Source organism: Seriola aureovittata, chromosome 13 (assembly GCF_021018895.1).
Source record: "Seriola aureovittata isolate HTS-2021-v1 ecotype China chromosome 13, ASM2101889v1, whole genome shotgun sequence".
NCBI classification, from domain to species: Eukaryota; Metazoa; Chordata; class Actinopteri; order Carangiformes; family Carangidae; genus Seriola; species Seriola aureovittata.
The window spans coordinates 17,919,224-17,940,232 of record NC_079376.1 but is presented as its reverse complement, the minus strand read 5'-3'; the positions used below and the strand labels follow the sequence as shown (position 1 = coordinate 17,940,232).

Here is a 21,009-nt window from a genome sequence, read left to right as displayed (position 1 = left end):
TTGTGACCCTCAGGTATGCTGTAAAAGTGTTTGTTGCTGAAAAAATGTACATGGGGTCACTATGTCATTGCTGTTCACAGCACCCAAGTGGTTCCACGAATCTCACACACACACACACACACACACACACACACACACACACACACACACACACACAAACGTACACACTTACACACACAGCAGTATAGTGACGCGCTGTGGTTTAAAGAGCCTCGGGTCCTCCCTCCTGCTTTTCACATGATCTGTAAGCTTTCACAGAGGAGAGACAGGAATGTGGAGAGGAGCGACAACAACGACGGCTGAGCGGAGCCACATAATGCGTTTGTTTTACGCTGTGTCCATCTGGATGACATTCATCCACTGCTCCAACGGAATCCCGTGGACACAAGAAAAGGTAAATCAATTAAGAGTGTCTGTTAACAGCTTGTTGTCTGAACACAACCAGGTAGTCTGAATTGTAGCCCACATTCAGACAATCAGAGAACCATGTCCAGAAGTGAAACCATTTTTAAAAACTTGCCACATGCAGTGTTTTTGTATCTTTACTGTCATGTGACTGACTTTTAACAAGGCTCAAATGATTGCTTGCAATTATAGATTAACTCTTAATAAATTGTTTTTATCATTATAAAAACATTTGTACCTATTTTCTTGAATTATTTTACTGGAGAAATATATGAATTGCAGAAAAAATGTCAATCAACAGGCTACTATTATTCTGTATGGGAGAGTTTTCATATTCGGCTTTTACATTTATGGTATATTCATAATAATTAGTCACGATACTCCCACAATCCTCTGCACAGTCTCCAAGCACTTGTGTAATTCTCCTGAGATGCACCTGGGTATGCCTGGCCACTCATGTTCCTCATCTATGATCTTCTTCTCCTCTTCTCTTTGCCTGGTTGCTATGGCAGCACAGTCATCATCATTGATCCTCCAATTGCAGGTCTTGGTATTTATAGATCTTAAGTGGAACCCCTTTTAACCCTCTCTGAGCTCAGTGAGCCCCAGCTCTTTGGAAGACTATATTGAGTCTGTGTGGCCATATAATTGTACCTCTTGCACTATATGTACGCCACTCTGTAATTACAGGACTGATGCATGAGTCGGCCAGTAAGGGTCCAATGCACACTGCGAACAGGTTGTAAGTGAATCTTTATGCTTTAGTTGTAATGAGCAGACTTAAGGAATGTGCCCTCTCCAGTTGTCCAAGACGCTAAAGTGAAACCAAATTAGAACAAAGAACAAATGTACGCTGTGATTTCCCTTAAAAAAATATTCATTTCAAACACTAAAAAGTGCTAAAATAAATAATCAGATAATAAATCACACAGTCAATTTATAATAATTTATGCCAAACATTTGCTGGTTCCATCTTCTCAAGTGGGATTATTTGCTGTTTTTTTTTTTTTTTTTTGGGGTTTGGACTTAAAAATGGCAATTTGAAGACATCCCAGTGGGTTCTGGGAAAATTTGTGAGGTAGTTTTTACTATTTTCAGAAATTTTATGGATTAAACATTCATTCATTAACCATACTACTTATCATTATACTAAACAATTAAATGATAAATTAGTAATCAGATTAACTGATAATGAAACTAACTGCTAATTGCAGAAATAATCATAAACCCAGATTTTACAACTCCAGCTCATGTTCTCTTCCAACACCTTGGAGCAGTCAGAGTGCCAATTATCAGAGAGGCAGGAGCAGCGCAAAACAGATACAACAGAGACATTGACTGGGCTCTGATGTTCACCCTCAGCTCTTTCCCTCATGCTCCCGTTCTCCATCCTCCCTGTCAGTTCAGTTTGTTACCAGGACAACTGTGCTTCTCAGCAGTTGAACTTTGAGACCAAATGAAAAAAGAGCCATGGGATTAGAGGATCAATATGTTTTTTTAACACACTGAATTGACACACAGCTTGAAACGTGAAATCTAAATCCATGTTGTGTTCCTTAAATTGAACAAACAGGCTCATGTTCCTTTTCATAGAGCAAAAGGGAGACATAACGTGTTAACAAGAGCCTCTCACTTTTCTGCCTCTCTAGTCCCCTAGATCCCTGATTTGCTAAAGTAGCCCTTGTGTGTGTTTGAAGCCAGTCAATTAATGCCTATTCACACAGCTCTAATTGGCTCTTGTGTCTCACACTGAGGAGGTGTTAGCATCTCATCTAAAACAACCTCACCACAAGATCAAATTGCTGCTTTTTTACACGAATATGCTGTATGGCTTTTCTAGGCATTGTCATGTAGTGGATACTGTTGTAGCTGACTGTGAATAATCCTGTTGAAGATGGATTTTCTCCTCATGGCCACAGCATATCTTAAATATAGAAGAAAAAAAAACTCCACTTTTAGTGGTTTCCAGTAATAAAACAGGAGGAATTGACTGTTGTGACACACTAACATTACTGGTTCTGTATTGTGTGTCATCCGCATTGTTGCTCCATTTAAATGTATCAGGAAGACTTCTACTGCTCTTACTAAGAAGGTGTTGAAACTATGCCATGGCAGACACTGACTGAAAATAGGTATAGACATTACGCCTCAGTGATTAACAGCAGAGCTTAGTGATCTGATCACAGTAGTAACATTTCATCCTTTGGAATTGCAATAGTTATTTCCTCCATGAATATAAGTTGAACCCAGTGCCATCCCTCATCCATTTTGGTTTATCTTGTTTGTCTCCTCTGGTCCTGTTCAGCTCCAGCACCGGGCCGTCACGCTAACACAAGATGAGATTCGCACCGCCCTGTCTCACACTGACCTGGAGCAGATGTGGCAGAGGGATCTGAGGCCACTGCTGGTTACCAGGTACCCAGGCTCTGCAGGCAGCCAAGCTGTGCAGGAGGTGAGTTTATCATTGTGGGATAATATATCATGGCCAGAACACATGCAGTGTGTCATGATTGGCAAAGCTATTAATTAAGGCAATTCATTAAGGCAATAATTGGCAAGATAAATGTCAAACTCCTACTTCTTTTACCTTGTGGAAAACACATTATTTTAGTGGCAACTAAAAACTAAAGATAATCAGCAGATATGAGCTGATACCATGCTGGTTTACACTTGTTACTGATTCCTCCACATTTTATGTCTTGCAACATATTGTTTCAGTAGGAAATACATCCACATCAAGAAGTCGTCACAAAATACTGTTTCATTCTGAGAAATAGGGAAGCAACAGGTCTGAATCAGCCTCTTTTCTTTGTGTGTGTTTGTTCATCTTTCTTACAGCATATCAAAACAACTCTCGGCTCTCTCGGTGCAGGCTGGGAAGTGACAGAGGATAGGTTTATGTCACAAACACCCTACGGCCCCCTGTCCTTCACCAACCTGATTGCCACCCTCAACCCATCCGCCAAGCGCCGCCTGGTTCTGGCCTGTCACTATGACTCCAAGTACTACCCGCCACAGTGGCACGGGAGGGAGTTCCAAGGTGCGACTGATTCTGCTGTTCCCTGTGCCATGATGCTGGAGATGGCACGAGCCCTGGATGAGGAACTGAAATCTCAGAAGGTAGTGGGCTAACAAGTGACTTAAATCCACAATATACTGCAGTAAATGAAACATGGTTTCTCTGTTTGTCTGTGACCCCATGTGCACTATAGATGCCTAAATCCCTCCAGTGTGCAAACATGCATTTCAATTATAGTTAGGCCATTTTGGGGGTGTGTAATAGTTTCTGTGGTTGTGGTTAGCACTAACTTGATTTGTTGCCATGAGTCATAGTGAAGTCTTACAACAACAACAACACTGACGGCAGTAAGCTCTAAAATAACATGGCAAAACAAGTGGCAGCTCCTAAAACTGGGTGAACATCACTGTTGGTTTTCTTCACTCAAACATAGGAAATAATTATCATTTAAAGCTGAGTGAAGTGTTGTGGGGGTAAGAAGAAAGAACGTAGCACTTACAACACATTTTATTAGTGCTGCAAACATAGTTTAATTTAATAGATAAGACAGGTGTTGTTCTATATTTCTCCTTTTGTCAACAAGTCTCATGAAAAGACCAAAATCAATGATGTGTCAGTCCTTTTTGACTTAATGTAAGTCTTTTAAAATGGGTCACAAATATAAAGGCTGAGTAATTTTCTTAAACACCTGGGTATTGTAGTTTTTAGCAAACAGTACTCAAACAGGAGTAAATATCACATTTACTGGGGACTATTTTCAGCTGTTAATATACATTTGGTACATTAGTGACGGTTTATATCAGCAGATCAATTTATGTGAAACTGACTCAAAACAAATACAGTCTCCCTGTTCATGGTAACGATGGAACAGGTCAGCCAGTGCAGCAGTTTGGCTCACTGATGTGTTTGTAATAGTTTTGTGACCACAATGGGGCTCCACAGCATAGAGGAATAAGCTGCTGTTTATCAGACTGGTTTGGTTTCATTAGATTTTTGACCAGTATTGGACAGCGACAGGTATGGATGAATCACATGGCATTGAAATAGTCAGAAATAGTCAAATGTAGATGTTTGTGGGAAAATGGTGACTTTATTTCACAGGCCTTATCCTGTACGCATTGTCAGTGAGTCATTCAATAAGAGCTCATTGGTTTTGCTAAACAAACTTAAACGTTAACTAAGCTTAAATAAAGTCTCACGTACAAAGTCATGTATAAATTAGACATCAATAAACTTGCAAATGTCTATGCTCAAACCCAACTTCAGTGGCAACAACATTTCAAATACAAAAGTTATAATGATTGGTTATATCTTATAGTAACTGACACAAACTTGCTGTCAACAGAGTTTAATTGTTGCATGCACAAATGATGCAGAAGCAGCACATTTAGTATTCATGCAGCTTGCTACTCTGTTCTTTTCCTATTTCACAGTTGAGAGCCTCATCTATTGGGTGGACAGTGACAGGGCCTGTGACAGGGAGATCTGCCAAGAGACATGTTTATCAGACTCAGCTGTCTGTCACAAAGGTCACTGTGGGAATAGGAATCACCCTGAATACAAATACATTAGCTGCCACAGAGGAGGACACATAATCAATATCACAGCTAATAAATCACATAGAAAATAGTCAAACTTTGCATTACAGAAGCATATTTTGTGGGAAACAAAACTAAAGAATGAAATTAATAGTTCATGTAAAAACTACTTTTGAAACCATCAAGCTGTGTTCGTGTCACTGTCGTCTTAAAACCACTAGAGGGCAGAAAATCTCTTGGAATAGAAACTGCAGTTGTATATGACTATGCAATATTTTATCTTTACCCCCAATGTAGAGCTCCAGCCCCAACCTGACCCTGCAGTTGATCTTCTTTGATGGAGAGGAGGCTCTTTTCCAGTGGACCCCCACAGACTCCCTGTACGGCTCCCGCCACCTGGCCCAGAAGATGGAGAGCACCCCACACCCCGCTGGAGCGACAGGCACCAACCAACTAAATGGCATAGTGTGTACCAGTTCTGCTCATCGTTCTCTGTCTAAACCACCTGAGATTAGCATAATCACTTAATCACACTCAAGATCATCCCTTCGTTAGCCCACAACAATTTCAGTACAATGTGCTTAAGCCTGATCTCCTCTCACACACACACACACACACACACACACACAGCCCACACAGACACCTGGGAAGGCACATGTCTTAAATAGTTCTGTAATGTAAGGAAATATCAAAAGCTCACAAAGCCACTCAATTTATCATGTGGGGGGATTGGGTGTCTTGATCTCAAGCGTCATCTATTATACAGTCTATGATAACAAGACGTCACTTTAATTGGTATATGTTTCTTTATCGTAGAAATGCTGAGATCGAGCAACTGTTTATCAACAAATGGAGACATGCCTGTGTGGACAGACAGAGATAAAGCAGACAGTATCAAGTCTGTGCACGTGTGTGTGCATGCGTGTGAATAGACAAGTGTGATGTGAGACGCCACCTCAAAGCAGTGGCTCTGAGGTGTGATTATTATGGGAACAGGCTTGTGGTCAGGGACTTATCTTCAGGATGTGCAGGGAAAGTTTCTCATGAGAGCTCTCATCAGTGTTGTTCAACCCCGCCCCCTCCCCGTCTCTTCTTCTCCAGGATCTGTTTGTGTTGTTGGACCTGATCGGAGCTCCTGGCCCTCACTTTGGCAACCAGTTCCCCAGCACAACACCCTGGCTCTCCAGACTGCAGAACATTGGTAAATGATCCAATATTTTGCAATTATTGTAAAATGTAGTGCTATGTGGGGCTTTTTGCTCTGCTGAAGGTGTGCCACAAACACCCATAAATCAGCTATCAGTCACTGTCATTACAAGTCATTAATGTGTTAGTCATATTACAGATAGCCATCATTGTATGGAGGCCAATGTGCCAACTGTGTTGACAAATGATTGCAATTACACTGTATTTTTTCCATCTGTTGCGACTGCACTGTAGGGATCGTGTTTTTTTAGTCAAAATTACTAATGAAACTCTAAAGGCCCTGGAAGCCTATTTTCTCAATCTGTTTCTTTCTTCATGCAAATGGCTGCTTCATTAATACACTGTTTTCTACCAAAGTGAGAAGACTTTTGGTTTTTTAACATGTTTTTTCACACTGGTTCAAAGTCACATGATCTGTGCACCAATCAGGATTTAACAACATTTGAGTCAAAATGTGATGACAGCTGTGGGATTGTTGCTTATGTTTCCTAAAGATCAAACCACACCAACACAGTCCTGATGAAGCAAATCATCTAATTCTTGATTTTTAAACTAATGAATCATATGTTTTTTTCTTTAAACTGAATTTACACATGCACTTTCTTACTCTTTGTCTCCTCAGAAAAGCGACTCCACTCCATGAACCAGCTGGTGGATCATCCTAACATCGTGCAGTATTTCTGGCCCGATCGACCTGTTGGCCACATACAAGATGATCATATACCATTCCTAAACAGAGGTATACACACCAACTAACAAAACTAACACAAAAATGATAGCGTATATTGTGTAAACTCTGTTGGTTGATTCCCAATCCTATACTTCTCTGTCAGGTGTACGTATCCTCCACCTCATCCCCTCCCCCTTCCCATCCGTGTGGCACACGTTTGACGACAATGAACTGAACCTGGATCGCTCCACCATCCAGAACCTAAACAAGATCTTGCAAGTCTTTGTTCTGGAGTACCTCAACGCCAGACCAGCTATCCCTTCAGTGTCCTCAAACCCTTCAAACCCACAGAATGCACCATAAAATTCCCAGTATACTCTTCCGTAACTCTGTTTCTTTGGATGTAGTAAAGGTCCTCAGCTCTTATTTTACAAACTGGCATTTACTGCTAGGTACATACCAACACATCTGTTCACAATACGGATGCCCACTGCAGAGAACATTTAACGTGGAGAATATGTTCATATAAAAAAGTTCAGATTTTATTTTGAAATCTAAGTCTTAATAGGTAAAAGTTTATATTTTGTCCTATGTGAGTATGTATAAGAAGTATTTTCAAGAGACTCTATGTCTTCATCTTCCCTTCAAGCCCTCAGTCACCAGCAGTGAGATCAGCACACAGGATCCTCTGTGTGTTTTTACTACACTGTGCTCTTTATTTCAGCCTAAACCCCTCATTTACCCTGTGAAGAGACATCTTAGTGTCAATGCTAATGTCTAGGATCTGCTCTACTTGTATCAGAGAAGAGGAAGAATGTTAGAAAAAATGATAAATTGTGTTGATAAAATGCTGTGATGTCCAAAGTTGGTGATATGTTCTATATGAACAACTCTGGGCTAATAACATTCATAATCTGTTATGATGCATATATACAATAGGCCATTCACATGAATTCTACAAAAACATAAGGGGAAGAGTATATAGCAACACACGAGACAGTGTCACAAGGTGGTTTTAGCTACAGGGGATGTGACATTTCCTCGCCTGCAGTAAATCTGTTCAGTGTTTAGAGAGCAAACCTGTCGGTGGCAGGAAATGGGTTTATTTTTATTATCACAACATCTTCAGCCCTTCATATCCTGTCATCTCTGATAGTGAAGTGGATAACTTCCTGTGCTGATGTTTCACATGCCTGCCTTTGTTTATATGACATTATTAGCCTGACCTTAATGTAGATCCCAGAATAATATACAGTGCCAAATTTGGACTTCCTGTATTTTGAGGCCGAAATAAATGTTACACATACAAAGCAGATCATGCAGAGTTTGTTTATCTTTCTAAGTCTTTTGTTTTAATGTTAGCACTTTCGGAGCCATGGGTAAAGACGTTGATCCTGCTCTGATGCTTGGTCATTATGATAAAGAAAGGTGACCTTTTCCATGAGGAAGTGTGAACTTTTTTTCTGTAGGTCTAATTTAATAGCCATGCAAGAATAGCCAGAACAATTCTTCCAGTTTTGCATCCACTCCTCATGTCTCAACCCCACCTTTCTCTCAGCCTTTAAAGCTCAGGCCCTCTCTTCCTGAGCAGACCAAACACTCCCTCCATCCCTCCGCCTCACCTCGACAACAATCCCATGATTCACTTAATCCTCTCAGGGAGGACCTCCCCTGAATTCCACACCACCCAGATTCCCTTCAATCCAGCCCACTCCCATGAGAACTGAACGTGGCTCTCACTCCCCCATTTGCTGTAGTCAGAAATGTTTATGATGCCTGGTAACAACATACACAAACATACTGTATATCTCTGTCTTGAAGGAGATGGAAAGTATAACTGCTTCAAAGGCCAAATAAGATGGGGACATGTTGCGCAGTCTCCACCCAAATCCTTCAACTTTCTTTGACTTGTAAACACAAAACTACTTTAGTGACCTTTGCCTCGCTTCCTTGCTTTATACTGTATTTTATTCTACTGTACTTTTATGCTAATTTCACTCATCCTCCATCCAAGTATAGGTGTTATGTTATATAGATTTTCTATCAAAGCTTCCCTACCTGTCAGCCATGACCAAACTTACTTGGCTCAAACATTAAAGAAAATATTAGTTTGTCTAATTTTATTTATTAAAAAATAGTTTAATTAACTTTAATGTGATGAAAAGGAGTCTTTTCCAAAACATTTCTTGGGTCAGAACAACAAGCATGTTTGAACATGGAAAATGAAGACAAGCAGAATAAATTGTTGTACAGCACTGTATCGTGGCTTCCAGTATTTTTCTTTGCCTGAAAGCAAATTGATGCATTGCCCAAGTTTAATAACAGCTGAACTTTAATCTGCAGCTGATTAGAGTGCAGAGTATACAACAGCTTCCAGCTGTAGTAGAGTGATGGGAAGGGCCGGGACTCTCCCATGAAAGGTGTGTTTAAAATTGTTAAAAAACAATAAGTTGGGAAAGGTTACTTAATGTCAGAAACCAGATTGTAAAACGTTAGCTCTATTGAACACCTCTAAATAAAGGCATATAGCTAAAGCCTACCAGAGTTGTAACTTGCAACTTGGGATGTGGTAAATAACCTTACAGTAAAGGAACCTTGCCTCTATCCACTAAAGACAGTCTTTTTCTTTTTCTTTTGATGTTTCCTGGAAACCTTTTTAATATAGATTATACCTGATGTGCTCTCTCTGTCAGCTGTTCTATCTATAAGCAAATACACTGTTGTCTCTCATAAACCATAGTCTGCATTATGTGACATACATAATATCCCACAATGTGAGGCAAGAGCAACCAAATAAGATTTTGTTTGGTCAAATGCATATTTTTATGTTCATACTGCGACTATATACCTATGACTACCGGTACATATATAGTCAATGTGTTTGTCTAATTCTTGTTTTATTTTCTATTAAGACAATAATGCTAGTTAGTTAGCTCGCCATGTAACATTAAAACAGCGTAGTTGACTATACAGAGCAATGAGTATTAGGAAAAAAAACTTAATTTAAATGATAAAATACAGTAAAGATCAAGAACAATAAATTATTATAATATATATAATAAATATCTTTCCAACTTGGCTCCTTATTGTTGTGAATTCCCCACTTCAGCTGGGACAGTCGTCAGACTCATTACAGCCTAAAATCCAGTTTCATTGTTTTGATGGATTGGAGATGTGTTTCTAAATTAGTTGATGAGACTGTACAATGTGAAGTATTATTGTAAGCATGTGAGTAGCAGTGTTGGGGTGACTATAGAGCAGCCTACTGCTAAATGACTTGCAAAGAAACAAGGCACCAAAAGAGAGCAGTGGTGAGTCATATTCAGTTCAATGGAAAGGAGGTATTTTTCCTCTGATGGTTTTCATGACTTATGTGTTAACTTCGTGACTGCAGCTGTGATTGAACAAATTCAGCTAATATCACACTAATGACTTAATGTCACGTCAGTATAAGGTATTGTCATTGTTCTAGCACCTATGACAAATAATACGTTTATTAGGTTACTTATTTAACAAAATTTTGAATTGATAGTTAACTGTGACCCATTATTTAAATGATGTTGGCAGTATACCAATCTGTGTATTCCTCATTTATTTCAAGAGTAACAAACCATAAACTGAGTACCACACTGTTTGGTATACAGCCTCCTGTTTCAAATGAGTGCTGTGAACACACAGAAACTACCTACATCACATGCTACATTCATGTGCTCTCAGTAAACTTCTCTACATGGCCCGGTGTAGTAAATAGCCTACACACTGCTGTGTGTTCATATTAGTTATGATAAGAAATATTTATAAAATTGGCCTCAAATGACCAGTTTTCTAATAGTCAACAGAAAAAGATTTGCTTTGACTGAAAAGGTGAAACTACGTCATGGTAAACATTAGATCCCGCAAGCACGCATAACTGTGAAGAAATCAGTATATGATTATTTGAATAAAATATTAATAAAGCAAAAACAACATAAACTATACAATCATTGCAGTTTATCGATAACTGAGAGAAGCAAGTTACAGTATCTCAGTACTACTTGCCGGGTCGTTACTTTGCATGTAATTGTGACTTTTCCCAGTATTCCCAGCAGCGCGTGAAGGCAGCATTGATCCGAGACCGGGCGGTGAGGAGCTGTGGGGGATTTCAGTCCAGCCCACAGTCATGCGTGTACAGAGCTGGTTAGTGAGTGAACACAAACAGACGAACGGTACCGAGCTGTTGTAAAGAATGTGACAGCATCTTTTTTATTTAAGTCTCAAAACCTCGTCGCCAAATTTTTTTTGGCATATTTTTTCTCACTGATATTGTGTTGAAGAAGTCATGGAGCCGATAACGAAGTGGGCGCCGAAGCAAGTTGTCGACTGGATGAAAGGTAAGCGTGGAGCACTTTACTTTGTGTACAACTTCACTTCAAGCTTTTTCTGACAGAAAAAGTGGCTCATTAACGACACTGCTGCTCTTCATACACTTGTGTGTCTCAGCTGTGAGTCGCTCCTCGGTTATCTCCAGCTAGTTTCGTAGAAACTGCTCCTGTGTGACAACATACCTCCACTGAGGCGCATAACAATGGGACTTGCGTTTTCTTTACTCTCACTTAAAGATGTTGGCAGGTTCACTCAGTTGTGTTAGCTTTTCTTTGATTCGGCTGCTTAACTGCTGCTTATTGCAACGTTTGAATTACACTAATGTGTTTGCTCTGGGAGAAAAACATTAGCTGAAAACTATGCTGCTAAAGAGACGTCTAATTCAGTCTCAAACACACCGGTTTCCTAAAATAATACTTTAAGCCAGTCTCACTGTAGACCACAGACTCTACTGGTATTTGAGCTAGTAAGGAATGGCATTTGGTAAATTAACTAATACTGATGTTTAACCAGTAGGCTACTTGTTGTGTCGTTGTCCTCAGTTTTGAAATCACTGCCTTCTGAGGAACTTAAATTATTTGAATTCCATCCATCATTTTACAGTCAAGTCTGTGTTTTAGTGCTTTTTAGTATCTGACAGCTCATAAAAACCATACCTGACCGGAATGCTGGCTATGGTAATAGCTTCACTACTCTCTGAGCCAGAGTTCAGTCACGGCATAGGTATGTCTAGTGAGGGACACCAAATGGTATGTGAAGTATGGATGGAAATAGTGGCTGTGCTATCATTCCACAGAAACAGTGAAGTGTGTCTATATTATGCTGCAAAAGGACTAATGGGCTGTTTATATGGTGGCCCGTGGGACAAAGCTGTCTGTCTTTGCTTTACTGTCTAGGACATTTTGAAAAACAAACCCCAAAACAAATCATGGGGGGTTTCCTGTTTAATCTCATAATTTGTATTTCAGGGCGAGCTCTTTTGTCATCAGTTGGAACTGTAACCGTGTTGGAGCGCAGTAACTGCTGATTTAGGCATGCCTTCCAGTGCTCATCTATAGCTGGGAGCTAAAGGGGATTGTGGAGGGGTTAGTTTCAGTGTGTGCAAAGAGAAGAGCCCAGCCAGGGCACGTATGGATGGAGGATTAGTTGTCTACACAGGCCCCATTGCTGTCAGTCTCTTAAAAATCTGACTCAGCGGTTGTCTCTGCAGCTCTTCACCATTGGATTTGCAGACCCATACAAACTTGGTAGAGGTGAACTAACTGAAGTAACACATACAAACCTGGTGCATGGACATGGGATATTGATCACAGGGTCAACTTGGAGTGAACCACTTGTGCCAAGTGATGGGTCACAGAAGGGAAAATACCAGGTTTTCCTGTCATTGTTGTCATATTGTCACTTCTGTGTTGTCGTTATATGCTGGAGATAGTCATCCCTGAAATTTAAATTTCCTCATCGTGGTCCAGGAAGGCTGAATAGTCATCTGCTTAGGTTAGAGGCATTGTCTATGAGTGTACACTACAATTACTTTGCAAGCAATTTGATCTGTCTTTAAGCAGTCACAGACACAAAACAAGGAAAGCTCTCAACTAACATTCAAAATACAGCAGTGCTTCTTGAAAAACAATGATAGGTCCAATGTGCATGGCTAATGACTTTAGTTTACGCAATTTAACATGAAATTGCAAAAACATAGGCTAAATTGTCCTTATTAACAAGGATATTTTGTTTATTCTGTAGTGTCAGATGCTCCAGAAGCATGTTTAACGTCTTTGTGTTCAAGAACAGCAGAGTATGTGACTGAGGGAGCGCCAGAATTCACTGTGAAACTGTGTCCATGGAAAAGAAAAGACCTTGTGTTGTCCTCTGTGACCGCTGTACAGTACACAGCCACAACATGGCATGTAACCACCACTGATGTTGTTTGACTGAGGAATAACTTGTGTAATCCTTTCATACTGAAGACAAGCGACGTCAAACTGTGGTAAAGCCCTTGCTGAGAGCCGGGTCATGGCCTCATGTTGACCTGTTCACACCAGTGGCTAACACGGGTGTGTGAAAGAAGTCAAATTAAAGTCCCTGTAAGCACTGTATGCTCTTATTTGCCTCAGGTTGTTTTCCTCAGTAAGACAGGGGCTTGTTTTGTGTATTGAGACAATTGTTAATCACTTGTATTGTTAAAGGAGATCAAGCGGCGGTTGGTGGATGTTTATTGCCATTGAAAGAACATTTGGTTCATTGAATTTAATCACTGTTGTTTTTTGTTTGGGGACTGGAGATGCCCTGAAGCGCACTTCCTTCACCACAAGGTCTGATCTTCCAGCTGGACCTGTGGTGTCATGTGATTGGTGTGCCATATGTCATGTGAGGAGCTGCTTGCCCAGGGGGAAATCAGCACTTTTCTAATGATAGTATAGATGGCACAGCCATAATATGTTTTCATTAATTGCATTAAATTTTCAGTTTGTTGTGACCATTGAATCCCTTTGGGTTGGGTTGGCTTTGAAGAGCTGTATCAGTGGCATTAATACATTGACCTACATACCCATGTCCACAAAGTCAAAAGTTTAAGTCGTATGCTGTAAGTCATTTTCCAAATATAGTCCTGACTCCATGTGGGCAATGCTTCAGCTGAGAAGGGCTGGCACTGACCGGGGAATGTTTAGCTCCAACTTCTTATTTACCAAACATTCTTTTCTTTTTGTCCTTTCCTCTTATCCACCTTGTAGTTACTGGGAGTACGACTGCCAAGTTTTAACAAGGCATCCCAGACACGCAAACCTGCACAACTACTGTCTGACTGAATGGCTTTCATCCAGTTCTTTAACAAGCCCAGGCTTTGCAGCACAGTACACGCTGGATGTCCTCCAACATTTTCAACGCTTTAATACTGCCTAATCAAATTTCAAAGCCATGTATCTGTAAATGGACTAGGCTCGTGAATTTTTAGCATTGAAGTTTATTTGGAGCATGAGGTCATGATTAAAGTCCTGCTGATCTAGTGGCCTACATCTATCTCATACCTATTTTAGACCAAACAACCCTGTTTGTGACACATCTATACAAGGCCTGGCTCTATTAGCTCAGCAGTGATAAGCTAATAGAGCTGCAGATGCAGATGTGTGTCTTGTGTGTAAACATTCCCCATAACCAGAAGTCTGACATGAATGGTCAGATGCAGGTTGAACACGTGCTTGGCATCCCAGATGTGTTTGATTTGTTGTCATATGGTGGGAAACATAAGAGTGGCAGCGAGGGTGTGTGTGTGTGTGTGTGTGTGTGTGTGTGTGTGTGTGTGTGTGTGTGTGTGTGTGTGTGTGTGTGTGTGTGTGTGTGTGTGTGTGTGTCTGTTTCTGTGTGGCTGTGTGGCTGTATGCTGCTTCTCAAGTAGCACCAAGGTGCCAAAAAGGTAATTAGGTTGTCAGAGAGGTGACAAACATGTGCTGAATATGATTTTGTCTTTGAACAAGTGGGCACTTGGAAAAATAACACCACTGTGTCCGAGTCCACACATGCTAACTGACTGCACTGATGGGTACCGTCAGCAGCCTTATCTATAGAGTTGATGGCGAGGTGTGGGCAATGATGGTCTGTGATCTTTATCTGGCTGAAACAGAGACTTCCTAAACTGGAGTGTGAACAGACGTTGTGCAGACACCTCACCCTTATTAAGGCATCCACTGTCTCTGTTTTAGTGCCGGCTCTATCGTCCAAGTGGAGGTCTATGTTTGGATAGCCTCCACCGGCATCATTAATCCAGTTTAGCAACCCTTATGCCGTAGAGGCTGCATGTGTATATGCATCAGGGAGGACAGGTGTTCAATTAATCCAAACATAGGATTTAGGAACAGCGGAAGTCTGTATGCCCCCTCTCTTGACCTCATGTATACAAGGAAGCAACAAGGTGAAATAATTTATTCAAATGAAAGTAACTGTTCCCTCAAAGTTAAAACTCCTGTCTTTGTCATTTACCAGTCTCCAGTCATCCAGCCATTCAGCCTTTAAAATCGACCTATTGTGTTCCATTGATGGGAAGATAACCATGTTACTTTTCCATAGAAAATGGTCTTTCGAGTTCAGGGGAAGTGCTGTAAGAGGATTCCCCCTGGGGAGAGGTGGCTGAAAGGGATTGCCATGGTTTTGTTCCTGTCGGCCTCTCCGCGGCCTGTTTCTCACACGGCCCGCTGTCTCAGCCTTATAGCCTTAGGAGCTCTAACATATGGGGACTTCTAGAGAAATCATCAATAGTTAATGCCACTGTTCTGATCAAGTGATGCGGAGACATAGAGAAAGCAAGAGTCAGTATGTTTTATTCACTATTTACGTAGTGGTTAAAACTTGCTATCCATTTGAGCTTCAAGACAGTGTGTTCAGCTTTGATGTTGTGTTTGGACAGTACACAGCAATGATCCTTCATTTGTACAGCACTTTATAGGGGTGAGGAATTTCATCAGTAAAATAATATCAGTTTGTATTTGTGTGTATATCCAACAGTTTTTCTCACCGTGCCACTGGAGGAGACCAAGTGTCCCCTCGTATCCCTGCCAACCTGGACTAGACCAGTTTGCTTTTCATTCAAATCTAAAATATGCATTGCAAATCTCCCTGATGATCTCAGCTTAGCTGGACCAAGCTATTTGGCCCTGCTCTGCCCTAAGAGCATTGGCCTGTGAAGTGCCATTCTTAAGCCAGGGGAATAAACGCTCCAACCTGAGGTGGCACAGCGGGTGCAAATACGGGTCACATGCTGACTGACCTCTCGTGCAGGGATGTCAAGTGCGTGTGTCTGCCCACACTCACTGGTTTGTATGTGTTTGCGTGTCATGATTGTGTCTGACGGCTCACCATCTCAGTCATGTGATTGGAATTTTCCAGTATATTAAAGTTTCAAATTGCTGCGGCACCACATAATGTGCTGGAGAACTGGTGAAGAGAACGAAAAAGGAAGTGTATGGCTGTGTTGGTATTGCTATCTAAGCACTGCTAATGCAGTTATGCTCAAATACCCACAGAATATGAGAGGAATGCAGTCAACTGCTGTTTTTTTCTACCATACTAAACCAGCAGCTCTGCAAATGAGCAGTCAAAACAGGTCACACATGTCCTTTGTTGCAGTTGGGGCCACCAGTTGCTTTTAACGGATTTAAAATGCTGAACCCAGTCGAATTGACGGTCCCCCTTCGCTGACCAAATACACACAAAGCTCTTTCATCCTGCCACCAGCTTACACTGTAATGGAGTGCAATGTCATTATGATTACGAAGTGGTCTGTAGTTTTATGAACTGTTACCCACTTTTGGGTTTAGCTGGGCACTTGGACAGACGCCAGATCAGAGCTTGTTCAGAACATGTCCAGACCAGTCCATATTTTCCCAGTACGCCACAGAGACTGACTGAATTCCTGACAAGCTATTCACACAGTTTAAACGGCAATCCTGTGGTTAAACTTTAAAACAATTCGCTGACTTCCCTTTTACAATCCATTCTGTTTATATTTTCATGATGGTATCACATTAGTACTGACTGCAGGCTGTTATTGTTTGTAGGTCTCCGCGCTTGTGTTTGCGTGTACACTTGTTGACTGGTTACATTAAAGAGTGCTGATAGACATGGCAGCTGTAATGGGCCAGTCTGTGTTTTCACACCGCTGATGGTGCGCTGATGAGCCCCCAGGCCCACCATCAGAATGGCTTCATGTACCCTGAGTGGATGGAGGGATGAAAGTGTTTTGGTTTTAACCAGGAAACTTAGAAAAACACCTGGAAGATTAAAGGGAAGCTGCAAATTTTCTTTGTGGTTATTTATATCCTTGGTTTTCCACAGCATACAAAGGCGCATGCTACTCTATTATGGAAAGGTCATAAAGCTGATAGTTGAAACACCTGTACCAGACTTCTGTTTTCATTTGGTTATAGTTGAAAATCACCCAGGGAGTCCTCAGAAAATTCCACAAGCACAATACAGTGAAGTCACACATTGTGTGGATGAACGTTTTTACTTACTGTTCCTCTGGACTTCCCCTCCACTGGTCCTACCTTCAAGAAAAATAACCATGTGTTGCTTATTTGCCTATTGTCTCCCACAGGGTCTAGCACACAGGAACATATTAGAATACTGGTCAGCCATGACAGATCCACCCTGACGTGCTTTGTCATATTGTAATTTTTTGTGAAACCTCTCAACTTACTGAACTTAAAATCATCTGCTGGCTATGTTTTGTTGCCAGAGGCTGAAACTTGACAAATCTTATGTCATATCCCAGATAATCTACACTCAAGGCTGAAAACGCCAGCAAGTTTTTTTTTCCCTTGATGTCAACTCAATGGGTTGAACAAATACTGTTGCGAGCAAAAAGCGGGTTTTTAATTTGTTTAAGCAGGGAGTGGTGGCTCCTGGACCTGAAGAAACAATCATGGGAGATTCTGTTGATTCTCCCTTTTGTTACCGTCAGTGAAGACACCTGGGAAAAGCCTCCCACCTGCCTTTCATCTCTGTTTGTGTGTTACACCCTTTCCAGTCAACAGCACATTTATTTATAGGAACATAACTGTCCCTTTCTTAATGTCATGGCTGTGAGGGAGACCCACAAGTGCCGACAAGAGCACAAACAAACCGCACCTGCAAATGGTTGATATGTGTGTTTTTTGTAGTGACAGATCTTAGCACGCACGTGTGTGTGTTTTTATGAAGACTCCATTGTTGGTTTAGAGCATTAAAACCAAATGTAGGGACACATCTCTTAACACCAGAGCCAGAGAGTCGACACAGTAAGCACAGCACAACATGCAGCGTGTGAATGTCTGATTGTGCGTCCGTGTGTCTGCGTCATAGGTGCCCTGTCCTGCCCTGCGGGTGACACACACTGTCGCTTACCGCTACCTTTCGTGTAAGATGACTCACCCTCCCCCACCCGCAGCCCTCGCAGCAGGGAGAACAGGCCCAGCTGCCCACGGCCTGTAGGCTGCCTAGTAATGTTTTACATTGCATAATTTATTCAACTGTTGGTGATATTTGAGAAATGAGTCATTGAGAATTTCTTTTCTGGAGAAAGCTAATCACTTTATGTGTGTATGTGTGAGTCTTTGTTTTTATTAGTCTTGTACAGAGAGGATGGACACACTAATGATGTTCTCAGTCTTTCTGACCCCTGTCTACTCCTCCCCCGATCTGGACACAAGCCAGCTATAAATTGTTGGATTGCCATCACACACTCCTCTTCCTCCTCTCCGTCTCCCTCCACCTCATTCTCCTCCAACTTCTCCAAATCTCCAGCCCCCATCCCCCACTTCTCCTGTCACTATAGTAACCTTTATTTTATTTACAGCCCCAGACCGTTCTTCAGCTCTGTGTTGGCAGCCATTGTGACTGAGAGGCTGGCCACCAGTCGCTTCTTTGCGCTTCCACAGCGAAGAGCTCCAGCTGGGTTTAGCCGGGGTAGAACACAGGGATCAATCTCAGATTTGCGTGTCACTGACGGAGCCACTGTCGGTTTTGATCGAGTAAATCCTCTGCGTGGCTTGGCAGTAGAATCTTTCTCTCCACTTTTGCAGCTAGGCTTTTTAACAAGATTTGAGGAGGGATTTACACTCTGGGAGATTTACAGCAATTAGCAGGTTCTTATCCAAAGATGCTTATGGGGGATCCACATTAGGAACGGAGAAAGTACTACAGTCAACTGTATGAGCCACAGGGGCGATATAAAGCTATCTTTAGTCTAATTAGAGGCTTGCTTCTGTCCGTCTGTTTCATAAAAGCCAAATCAAGCATTGTCATACAACATAATAACACAATTGATGCAAAGTTTTAGTTAAGTTTGGCTCTGCTACAATATACTGTATGTCCACATGCAGTGTTAGTGCAATGTTAGTCTACTTGCACACTTTTCCCATGGCAAGCTAAATGAGTGGGGCTTATTTCCTTCCCCCAAAACCTTGTTCATCTTTATTGTGGTCTCCATAGGCAGCTATTATGATGCTGGTAAATTGGTCTGTAATCAGCATGTAGGGCCACCCTGATCATACACCATACATGTGACGGGTTTAAACCACTAAATGGAGTTCCCTATTTTTTTTCTGTGACCTGTTTGTTTCTCAGTGGCTGTGACTTTGAACCCAGGTTTAGGTTTGATGTCATGTCTTAAAAGTGGTCATTTACTTCATACTTTTTCTGTTTCTGCCCTTTGTTCCTCTGCTTTTTGCCTCTTTCCTTCCATTGCAAAAACTCCTTAATTATAGTTTTGTCTTAGGAAAATGATTTATAGGTTGTTGCAAAGCGAGTGTGTGAGACGTTGTGTTGACACACAAACAGTGCTGTCATCCCATCTCCAGAAGAAACTCTCAGGCCACACAGAGTGAATGTCCTTATTAGTCTATGATTTAACACCTATTGTGATTAAAACTGGAAAAGACAACACATTTCCAAATTCCAAAACTGACAGTCTTGTGTTGTTTTATGTCTTTTCGAGACACAAAAGATTGTGACTATCTTGGGATACTTGACAACAGATGGAACCACAACAATATGAACATTGGAGGGGCCAGGAAAGACTCAAGATTGTGGTGGGTGGGGATGCAGGAACAGGGCTGAGAGGAGAAGGAGGAGAGGGAAGTTTGAGGCATTTTTGAGGTCTTTGTTGTTTTCTTTAGTGGGTGTTTATGCTAGTGGTAATGAGATGCAGCGTGGCCGGGCGGCCGACTGGACTGGAGAGTGATGGGTGTTTATGTTGGCCTGAGAGGTTATTGCTCCAGCCTCTGCCTCTGTCCAACACTCAGGCACCAGCTCCGCTTTACCTGCACACACTATCACTGACAGAGTCTTAATCAGGAAAGGGAAGAGGTTTATTTACAAACCTGATCTTGAATATCCCTGTACTTAACTATCTGTAAATAAATCAAATGTCTGTCTGTGTTTTTCCAACTGTATGTCAAGGAAGTCTGACAAGAAGAAAACTAAACAGTGTTTCAGGTAGAAACTCAGTGACCCAGAAAGCCAGTTTTTCTCTTCCACTTTCCACGCCCTCAGCTTAAGCAACAACTGTTTGGTTGCTGCAGGTTTGCAGTCACTATTGTGCCTGCAGCAGTCTGTTTCATCTCTCTCTTTTTTAGTGTCTCTCTTACTGCATTTTGTTTTTCTTCTATGTTCTCATCTGCTTGTGACCAGAAGTCATCATGTATCATGTCATGCGACAGCCAAAATACCTCTCTTAACCTCCTGTGCTCTGACCTGCATCACTCTCAGAAATCACCTCTCAGCTTGCTCCAGTCAATATTAACTGAGCCGTCCACCGCTTAGACTTGGAAGTTGGAAACCTGACGAGGTTCTCAGCAATGTGACTGGGTTCGGGTGCTGCTTGAGGTGAGGATTAACTGAGCCCAGGGGCTGGCACTCATATAGTTGCTGCTGGTGTGCTTCAACCACAACAGCCCCGCAAACTTTGACCCTCCTTTTCTCTCATCAGTCATCGTCCATCACCCTGTGAGAGACAGAGCTGCTTTTGTCTGCCCGTGGAGGGACTGGCCTCAGCTGCTTTTTCCTCACTTAAGAAGCCCACTGGGGACATGTCACTGCCATTTTCTAGTTGTCTGTGTTTCAGATTAGGGTACATGAAGTGAAACACTCTTTTGTTGTCAGTGATAAGATTAAAACATGGGTCACACGGGGTCGCAGCCTGTTAAGCAATCAGAGAGTGATAGAAATAGGGAAAGCAGCAACAGTAAAAGAACAGCTCATTTCAAAAACAACCATCAAACTTGATAGCTTGTAAGAAACAATGCCTTTTTATGAGTGGAGAGGCCCATAGAAAGCTG

At 41.6% G+C, this 21,009-nt stretch overlaps 2 protein-coding genes across 4 annotated transcripts in view; both read left to right on the top strand.

The window, feature by feature from the left end:
• The first annotated feature begins 234 nt into the window (after positions 1–234).
• On the top strand, positions 235–8,151 carry qpct (glutaminyl-peptide cyclotransferase). The gene is made up of 7 exons (XM_056394443.1): positions 235–394; positions 2,711–2,857; positions 3,244–3,525; positions 5,260–5,427; positions 6,064–6,163; positions 6,791–6,907; positions 7,002–8,151. Exons 1-7 carry the CDS (start codon positions 272–274, stop codon positions 7,199–7,201), a joined length of 1,137 nt encoding a protein of 378 aa, XP_056250418.1. The 5' UTR covers positions 235–271; the 3' UTR covers positions 7,202–8,151.
• A 2,837-nt stretch (positions 8,152–10,988) lies between these two features.
• LOC130179906 (connector enhancer of kinase suppressor of ras 3-like) overlaps positions 10,989–21,009 on the top strand; it is a 48,826-nt gene continuing 38,805 nt past the window's right edge. For all 3 annotated transcript variants that reach the window (XR_008829341.1, XM_056393045.1, XM_056393046.1), the window contains exon 1: positions 10,989–11,208. Coding sequence is in view for 2 of the 3 variants with exons in the window: in XM_056393045.1 (XP_056249020.1) it covers positions 11,157–11,208 (52 nt within the window). In the remaining variant the exon portion in view is untranslated. The remainder of the gene's footprint in view (positions 11,209–21,009) is intronic.

Excerpts from the sequence above, each read along its gene's own strand:
- qpct (XM_056394443.1), top strand. The coding sequence starts at position 272 with ATGTGGAGAGGAGCGACAACAACGACGGCTGAGCGGAGCCACATAATG. Across the intron at positions 5,428-6,063 it reads CCAACCAACTAAATGGCATA|GATCTGTTTGTGTTGTTGGA; the intron begins GTGTGTACCAGT and ends CTTCTTCTCCAG. Across the intron at positions 6,164-6,790 it reads CTCCAGACTGCAGAACATTG|AAAAGCGACTCCACTCCATG; the intron begins GTAAATGATCCA and ends TTGTCTCCTCAG.